This window comes from Hypanus sabinus, chromosome 4, assembly GCF_030144855.1.
Source record: "Hypanus sabinus isolate sHypSab1 chromosome 4, sHypSab1.hap1, whole genome shotgun sequence".
In the NCBI taxonomy this organism is placed as follows: Eukaryota; Metazoa; Chordata; class Chondrichthyes; order Myliobatiformes; family Dasyatidae; genus Hypanus; species Hypanus sabinus.
In genome coordinates this window covers 165,379,176-165,388,891 of record NC_082709.1, presented here as the reverse complement: position 1 = coordinate 165,388,891, position 9,716 = coordinate 165,379,176, and the positions used below count along the sequence as shown (strand labels likewise).

The 9,716-nt window shown below is 39.5% G+C and overlaps 1 protein-coding gene across 2 annotated transcripts in view; it reads left to right on the top strand.

The window, feature by feature from the left end:
• The first annotated feature begins 235 nt into the window (after positions 1-235).
• The window catches only part of paxbp1 (PAX3 and PAX7 binding protein 1), a 47,387-nt gene continuing 37,906 nt past the window's right edge, over positions 236-9,716 (top strand). The window contains exons 1-4 of one of the 2 annotated variants that reach the window (XM_059968698.1): positions 236-839; positions 4,786-4,908; positions 6,405-6,578; positions 7,084-7,299. In XM_059968698.1, the coding sequence (XP_059824681.1) occupies positions 266-839; positions 4,786-4,908; positions 6,405-6,578; positions 7,084-7,299 (1,087 nt within the window). In that variant the 5' untranslated portion in view covers positions 236-265. Of the gene's footprint in view, positions 840-4,782; positions 4,909-6,404; positions 6,579-7,083; positions 7,300-9,716 lie in introns of both variants that reach the window. The other variant, XM_059968697.1, reaches the window with a different exon arrangement.

Below are 9,716 nucleotides of genomic sequence, written 5' to 3'. Positions count from 1 at the left end.
AAAGAATACGTACACACCTCTGGAAGAACTCAGCAGGCCAGGCAGCATCCGTGGGAAAAGAGTAGCCAACGTTTCGGGCCGAGACTCTTCATCAGGAATGGAAATCGGCCCGGACTTCTGGGGGCGCTGCAGCTGGATGTCGGTTCGAACTCCGGGGAAGGGTGTGTGGTGCGCTGCAGCTGGAACTCGGCCCGGACGCCGGGGGGCGCTGTGGTTGGGATTCTGCCCGGACGCTGGGGGGCGCTGTGGTTGGGATTCGGCCCGGATGCCAGGGGGCGCTGTGGTTGGGGATCGGCCCCTCCGCCGGCTACTTGAGGGTACATCGCTGCCCGCCGCAGCCCTTCATTTCACTGCGACAATGTTTAAGAAATCACGTAGAAACTTTAGGCGGCGGAACGATTCTGAAGAGGAAGAGCGGGAGGATGGATCCAGCCAGGAACCGGCAGTCGCCGGGGGAGCCGAGGCCGCGCTCATCAACAACAGCCACGAGAAGAGTGGCGAGCCGCCGCCAGCCCTGGGTATCTGCGAACCTGGCGTCGGCCTACTGCTACCCCCCAAACCGGTCCTCTGCGCCCCGGGGCTCGGCTCTGTCAAGTTCTCGCCGGGCCTAGATCCTGTCCAACCCCTGCAGGGCCTGGTCGCCCCCAAACCTGCGGCTGGCGTCGGTCTTGTCAAAACCGCGCCGCTCCTCGACACTTTCAAAGCCGCGTCAGGCCTCGGCTTCGCCAAAACTGCGCCCGCCTCCAGTGCTACCAAACTCCCTGGCAAAGACAAGAAAAGAAACCGAGAAAAGGAGGCGCCCCGGGCGGCGTTACTCAGCTTCCAAGATGAAGAAGAAGGTGAGCAGTCACCGCATTCAGTCTTGGGGCTCAGATTCGCAGCCATGAGGGGTTTGCAAGGCATTGTAAATATACTGTACTTAACGGTTACAGATAATTGTGTAAGTGGCTATAACAAAATTTTACAATTCCTACTCAAGAAGATTGGGATTTACCTTTTCAAACTGCAGTCCTTTTGATTTTAAGATTATGCTGGTGCTAATGGCACAACACACTATTTTGCAAGATAATTTGATCTGTAACTCGCAAAGGGTTTTGGAAGCTAGTAGCAAGTGAAGTTTGAAATGATCATTAAATGTTAGAGTTTATTATACTTCAGAAATTTGGCACATTTAGAAAGCTTTGCTTTTGCTTATGTCGCTCCTAATAATTTCAAAAACATATATACTATAAATGAATACACTCTACATATTTTCAGTTAAAAATGATTTGTAAGTTCGTTCAAAGTTCCCCAACCTCTTACTGTTGCTGTTAAATTTCCATTATTCAACCCAATGCACATCTTGTTACTGAACATTTTTATTTTTTTATTACCTCCAGGTCAGTGGCTTCACCACAGTTGAAATCTTCTTTCTGACTTACTGTCTCAATTTACGTGGTATCTCACACAGATGTTCTTCCATTTTCCCTGTGATATTATGTATAAGTTAGTCTTCAACTGGTAGGGATTCACTTTGCATTTTGTTACATCACTCTACAAGAATTGCTTGGGTGTCTCCTTAAAATTTCATAGTGAAAAGAAAGACAATTGATTCAATAATGTTGGTGCTTTGTTTAAGAGGGCAACAGCAAGATATCTGCAAAGATTCCACTCACGAGCGGATTGTGGTCACACATGATGGACTATTCCATTCACTGTAAATGCAGACATGCTGCAAGTCAGCAAATTATTCTGCATACACAGAAAGATGCCTTGACTGAACAGAAGGCTGTCCTAATTGAACAGAGATGTGGCCTACATAAATTCCTTTCTTCAATAGCAGTAGAGATATGCAACCTTATCTTCACACCCCAGCCTTTCTGACTTTCTCATTGTGATCAGAGCCTCCACAAATTGAGAAGAATAACAGCAACACCATCTAAACGCATATGATTTATCATCGCTCATCATTTGTTTCAAAGATTAATACAATTTTGGTGTCTGCCAGGAAATCTTTGTATAATTGTCTAGCCATTTCTCTAGGAGGTGTACAAGTTTTAGAATATCACAAGCTCAGGAATTAATATCTCACCAAGGCTTCTCAGGCAACATACTTGATGCCCTAAAGCCAGCCACTCTGTAATTTGGGTCAGCTGGCTGGAGGCAACAATCTGAGGCTGAACTTCTCAAGTAAAAGGTTGTCGTCTTCCTGGAACGAGGCTGCAACCACAAAGGACAACTGCAACAAAACAAAATGCCAGGAGTGAGAGAGTTTAATCTGATAAAACAACAGTATATCATGGCGTTTATTATTTAATTTTGTTTTATATTTAATAAGAACAGTCAACCGTATTCTCAGGGCGCATGTCATTTAGTCCAAAAGTAATCAGCAATAGCTTCTCCTCGCTGACTGTCAACATAACACATCTCAGGGATGCGTGCTTAACCGACTGTCCTACTCCCTCTACACGCATGATCGTGTGGCTAAGTCCAACTCAAAAGGCATCCAAATTCACTGATGACACCATTGTTAAATTGGTAAAAATCTCAGATGGGAATGAGACTTGCATAATGAGATAAATCCACTGGATAAGTGGTGTCACAATATCAGCCTTGGAATCATTGTCAACAAGACAAGTACAAAGTAACATTTATTATAAGGTCACATACATATCACTACATACAACCCTGTGCGGGAACATCTATAGAACAGTAACTGTAATGAGGATAAATGGACAACAAACTGTGCAAATGCACATATAAATAACGGGCATGAAATAACAAGATGGACCATCAGTTATGGGTACACTTGAGGTAGAATGAGTGTAGTTCTTTTTTGTTCAAGAGCCTGATGGGTGAGTGGTAGTGACTGTTCCTGAACCTGGTGGTCCAAGTCCTGAGAGACTTGTACCTTCTAATTGATGCCAGCAGAGAGAAAAGCATGGCCTGGGTGGTGAGGATCTTTGATGGATGCTGCTTTTCTATGACAAGGAACTATTTATAGATTTCAGGAATAGGTAGTCAGGACACACACCAGTCCTCATTGAGAGGTGAGCAGCTTCATGTGAACCAATCACAAACAAGAGAAAATCTGCAGATGCTGGAAATCCATCAACTCACACAAAATGTTGGAGGATCTCAACCCGAAACGTCGACTGTATTCTTTTCTATAGATGCTGTCTACCCTGCGGAGTTCTTCCACTATTTTGTGTGTGTAGATTCAAATGAAGATTGAGGTGAGTGAGGCTGCCTTCCCCCACCCCCATTTTAATCATTTTTTACAGGAGTACCATTAAGAGTGTCCTGACCAGCTGTATCAACGACTGGTATGGGAATTGAAAGGCATCTGGTTGCAAGTCCCTAGAACGCATTGCAACGACTACAGAGAGGATTATCGGGGTCTCTCTGCCACTCATTAGAGATAATTTTCAGAAGTGTACACAGGGCCCTTAGCATTGTCAGTGATCCCTCCTGTCTGTCCAACAATCTCTGACCCCCAAGGCTGGAGGACAAGAACTGTTAGGATTGGAAATAACTTCTTCACCCAAGCCATAAGATTGCTCAACTCCCTGCCACCACCGAGGTCTCATCAAGTGTCAGTAGAGTTATACTGTTTACTTTTTAACCTGAATATGTACCTTACTATTTGTGTTGATAATTACTTTGGTGTATGTTGAATTATAAGTACTGTGTTGTGCAGCTCTGTCTGGAGGAGGATGTTTTGTTTGGTGGTATACAGTTGAATGGCAGTAAACTTGAACTTGAAGTTCCTGGGCATCAGCATCTCAGAGGGTATTTCCTGGGCTCACCACATTGATGCAGTCACAAAGGAGGCACCCCCTTGGCTGTACTTCATTATGAGTTTGAGGAGTTTTGGTACATCACCAGTAAACATGGGCACTCTGCTGTTGATTTAATCATTCTTGCTATTGCCTTCTAATAAAACTTGCATCCCTTTCAAACCTCCCTTCTCATGGCACCTCTCATACCTTTGTGCTTGTTTAAATCTTTTTACCATTGGTAATATTTCCTCTTTTAACAAATCTAAAATACTGAGTAGTTCTTTCATCAAATGGTCTAAGCTTTATTGAATGTTCCTAACACCTTCTGTTTTAGACCTTAAATCTTCAACAGTAGAATTATTGGCATAATTTAAGAAAATTATTAAAAGCAAACATATGACAGAAAACAGATTGTGTGTAACATTAGAATTTTTTATAACAAGGAGGAAGTTAATATATTAAATTTAAGCACTAATACAATCCAGTGTTTAACTGTTCGAAAAGGCAAAATTATGCAGATGAGAAATCTAAAATGCAACCAGAATATTCAGAAAGACAGTAGTTGCAGGTAATAGTTTAAAGCAAAAGGTATTTCCTAATATTTTAAAATTTTTCTCCTTAAATATTTCTTGGCATTTCCAGTATTTTTTGTCCATTCCTTATTTTAAAGGTGCAAAGTTTCAAATTAGCATCAGAACAGTGTGTTCTGCATTATATCGAATGTGGTCTTCAAGGAAAAAAATGTCATGCCTTACTAAACACTTTGGGAGAGTGGCTAATGTAGCTATAAAATTTAATTCTGTGTTTAGAGTACATCATTTGTTTTGTGCCTGACAACTGGTTTTATATCACTCGAAAGTCACACCTTCTTTGCTGGTTTTGTTTTTGCTTGTCATCGTTGGACTATGAAAATTAATTTTTTTTTAAAAGGTCAGATTCTAAAATTAGTATATTTTCTGTTTGGAGAATTGATGTTTGTAAATTGCCACATTCATGTTTTATGTTTTATTTCCTTCGACAGAAGAAGAGGTCTTTAAAGTGAAGAAATCAAATTACAGTAAAAAGATAGTAAATAAACTCAAGAAAGAGTACAAGGAGGATCTGGAAAAATCCCTGGCAAAAACTGAAGGAAACTCTCAGGGTTCAAGTAAGTAGTAACATTATAGATGTTATGAGTTTTATAATTCTTTAGCTAGTATTGGAACACCACAGATTGGTATATATTAATTTGGTTGCTTCTGCAAGCCACAAATCATGAAATTTTGCTTCTCGGATCTATTTAAACACAGTGTATTCCAGAAAAAGTATGTATTCTGAGAGAAATTTTATTTTTACCAAATTCATGTTTTCTAATAACTGTTTCAGTGTTCTTTTGACTTGTTTCCCATGCCCTTGATAAACTTCATCGCATCCTAGACAATGATATCTGACTCTTAACACACACCAAATCACATTCGGTCATCATAATTTTGATGATCTGTGAAACGTTTTTTTGCTTGGTGAATAATTACGATGATCTCTGGTCATGCATCTTCACAACTTGAAACTATCATTTCTATTTGCATCATTTTATGTCTCATTGTATTTATCTTTCTTGTGTTTAAATCCTTCCAAGCCCTAATCTCTTCCCTATTTTATAGTTCTCTGAAAACTAAGGACCAAATCTGACTCCTTCCACATCATCAATTTTATTTGCCTCACTATTGTCTGCTCCGCATGCTCTAAAAGTTCTTTACTAAATCTCTCTAAATCTGTAATTATCGTTCTTTAAATCCAATATGTGCTTTGTTTTCTTGATGATACTTGGCATAAAAACTATGGCAAAGTATAAATTGATAAATTCCCATTTTCAAGCTCATTAATTTAGTAGTAAGTTTTTAGATCCACCAAGATGCTGACATTATGGCCTTGAAGAAGTGTTGTCTCTACCTGATCAGGGTGTGTTTGGTACCAAATAAACTAGAAGAATATCTGAATATCATCTTTCATGATTTAAAAATGTGGATCCAATTTGTAAAAAAAACAGAAGGGCTGCTAAGATTTTGAGGAACGTGCTGCTGAAGTAATGGAAAGGAGGGAATGTGAGACAAAATTAGTTATGGATTCTTCCTACCTGAGTAAGCTGCTTGAAATCCAGACTGAATGCTGCTTTACAATTTGTATTCTAATTAATTGTCAAATCTCTGCTTGGGGCAGATAATTGCATATTTTAGATAATACAGGAAAACCATTACTTAACAGCACCAATAAGAAAAAATGCTTTATGGTATGATCCATTTAGTAACTGCTTTGTTTCTTAATGTTTTATTAAGTATTTGCTCTAAAAGGTGAATGTGCATGTTAGATTTTGGCATAAGTGTGAATATTGCGTAGCAATAACACAAAATACCAAAATTAATATCTTTGTTGCATACTGTATTTTCATGATGTTGTAGAATTAGACACCATTGGTATCTGATTATTTTTCAATAGTTTGAAATTATTTTTTTCCTTTACAACCACCATTATCTGACTCCTCTCGACCACCTGTCTCCCACTCTTCACCACCCTCCCCATCCTTAACTCTGGTTAATATCCTGTATGTTGAGATGCACAATTAATGTTCGATTCTCGTGTGTTCAAGGCTTCTAACTTCCTTGACAGTTATTACTGCAGAGAAACCTATTTTGGTGAAGGAACCTGCACAGGATGATTGCCAGAGTGATAAAGGAGAGGAGGAGATGGAAGTCGATAGCGATGAACAGGATGAAGAAGGCAAATCCAAAACTGTGGGAGCGTTTGGTAATACGCTCTCTACACTGAATACACTTCGACCAGGTGCGAAATATGTATACTTGAAACATTTCTACGGACTATCATTTTGACATCCAGTATCCAAATACCCAGGTTTCAATGTGTGATATATTTTGTTTGTCAGTAAATTGAAATTTCAGATAAAATGTTCTGTAAACTAATAATTTCCTAAAAGAAGCTGAATAATAGCATTTTTATTTCCAATCTTTATAAAATTGTCTTTCTATAATGCAATATAAAATCTGTCTATTAAGAATTAAATTTGTTCATAACATGTCCATGCCTTTAAACAGACTTTAATTTTTTAATCATTTGCTGAATATTATATATTTATATTAAACATATTAAATAATAAAGGATCAATAATCTATAGGCAAAATTGTATTGTTAAAGTAATGTTAATGATTTAAATTATCTGAACAATGCTTTGTATGCCTTCCTAGTATGCAAGTAGAAGCTTTTTTTTAATGAACTTAAATGCAGTTTCATAAGCATTTATCCAATTAGCTGATTTGGGAGTTTCTTGTAGGAGAAATTCCAGATGCTGCTTTTATTCATGCTGCTCGCAAGAGGAGACAGATGGCTCGTGAGCTTGGGGATTGTCCAGCTGTAGAAATTGAGACAAGCACAAACCGACTTGTACGTGAGGATGAGAATGATGCTAGTGATGATGACGATGAAAAACGCAGAATTGTTTTCTCAGTAAAAGAGAAAACACAAAGACAAAAGATTGCTGAAGAAATAGGTCAGTAATTTTCTTTGTGATAATCATGCACAAGAAGTCAATTTAATGCTTTAGGCTTTTGCAGTCAAAGCTGTGTCAACTGTCAGTACACTTCCCCAGAACTTTTAAATGGTTTCAGCACTGAAGCATGTGGTAATTTGATTTGTCAACAGAAGATTTGAGGCCTGTGAACAGAATCAGTAACTATGAATTTCCTTTACTAATCACATTGAAGAATTTTTATCATACCATACGGAGTCTAAATCAGAAAATATGATTAGTTAAGTCAATGACAATGATATATAGAAAGTAAAATAAAGAAATAGAAAAAAAATAGAACTAAGATTGGGAGATTAAAACAAAATAAAAGGATTTTATAAGTTTATTTTTTAATCTTGAACTCTTAAAGATTCGGAAGAACATGAGACATTTTAATGGAACTAATACTTGCATTGTAGAAAGCTTACTGGAATGAACAATTTTTAATAGTCTATGCAACTGTCGTGCACACTTGGCTTGTAAGGCCAACAACTTCTCAGTATTTGAATATCAAATCTCACAGCAAGACGCTGTTCTAGCAGTTCCTGTGTACCAAAGAGGGTAACTTAGTTTTTGCCCAATGGAAACCATGGATGAACTCCTTACTGAAATTCAGGACTTTGGCATTCAAATCGGACGAATTTCAACCATCAGTTGTAGCAGGGCTTGCATGTTATTATAGGCTACAAAAAGAAGTTGGGCAGCATTGCTGACAACACAAGGTATCCATTCCTAATAAGCTCAAAACATTCTATACACATTTTGAACAGAAGGGGATTGTAATGTCACCACCCACTCTGGGTGGGTTCAGGTACATCCCCCAATGTACCTGAACCCACACCTAAAGAATGAACTGCGGAAAGCACCATGCCTGGATGGTGTCCTTAGTGTAGACATCAGCTTGTGGGGATATTTGCAGACATTTTTAACCATTTCCTGCTTCATTCTGAGATTCCCACCTGCTTTGAAGACACACTTTTTCTCAGTGTCAGCAAAACAAAACAGCTAGTCATTGACTTCAAGAAGGGTGATGGTGTACACAATCCTGTTTATATTAATGGCACTGAGGTCGAGAGGGTTTGAGCTTCAAGTGCCCAGGAATGAGCATCGCTAATGGCCTTTCCTGGGCCAACCATGCAGACAATGTGGCCAATTAAACTCACCAGCACCTCTACTTCCTCGGGAGGCACAAGAAATTTGGCATGCCATCTTTGACCTTCACCAATTTTTATCAAAGCATCACAAAACATTCTATATGGATGTATAATGGCTTGGTACGGCAACAGCTCTGCCTGTGACTGTAAGAAACCGCAGGGGTTTGTGGGCACAGTTCGGCAAGTGGATTCTTGATGTCACAGTCTACCTTGTTTGTCCTTGCGCCTGGTTGTCTGTCTGCCTGCACTGCACTTTCTCTGTAACTGTAGCACTTTATTCTCATTGTTACTGATTTACATCATACTACCTTCAATACACTGTTACAAAGCAATGATCTGTGCAGACAATATGCGTGAGTTTTTCGTTAGTGTATGTGACAATAATAAACCAATGTCTACCACAACTTCTGGCTGCTCACCTGCCTCTTTAAGAAAGCTGTGCACCCCATCTGAGCCATCCCTGGTAGGCAACGTACCATCTGGGAGTCTCCTTCACGTTCGCAGAATCTCCTGTTTGTTCTCCTAATAATTCAATCCCATATCACTACAGCTCTCCTCTTCTTCCCCCTTCACCTTCTCTTCTGAGCCTCAGTGTCACAGACCTGGTCACTGCAGCTTTCCCCTGGTAGATCATTGCCCCCCCCCCCATCCCCCACACCCACAGTATCCAAAGCAGTGTACTTGTTATTGAGGGTAACAACCACAGGGGTACTTCGCACTGTTTGCCCATACCCTTTCCCTTTCCTGACAGTTATCCAGCTGCCTGCCTCCTGAACTTGGGCATGAGGACTTCCCTGTTTCCTATCAACTCTCATTCTTCCAAATGAACCATAGGTCATCCAGCTCCAGCTTCCTAACATGGTCTGTAAGAAGCTGCACCTGATGTAGCAGTCTGAGATACTGTGAGATCTCCCACATCTTGCAAAAGGAGTACACCAGTGTCGCTGCTCTAGCTAGGCAGTAATAAAGAAGTGGAAACTTGACAGAAACCTCAAGCTAGACAACTCTTGTTGAAACTCTTTCTTTTTCTTTTTTTTTAAATCTTTTTATTAGTTTTAAACAAACAAATGAAACATTATTACAAAATGTTTGAGAGTACATAATAGTTTAAATGACATTCAGATATATAATAATAAAAATATATAACCTCTCAAACTCAGAACATTAATGAACAAAGAAGTAAAAAGAGAAAAAAAAAGAACCCCCCCCCCAAAAAAAAGAATAAAAACACTAACCAACATGGGC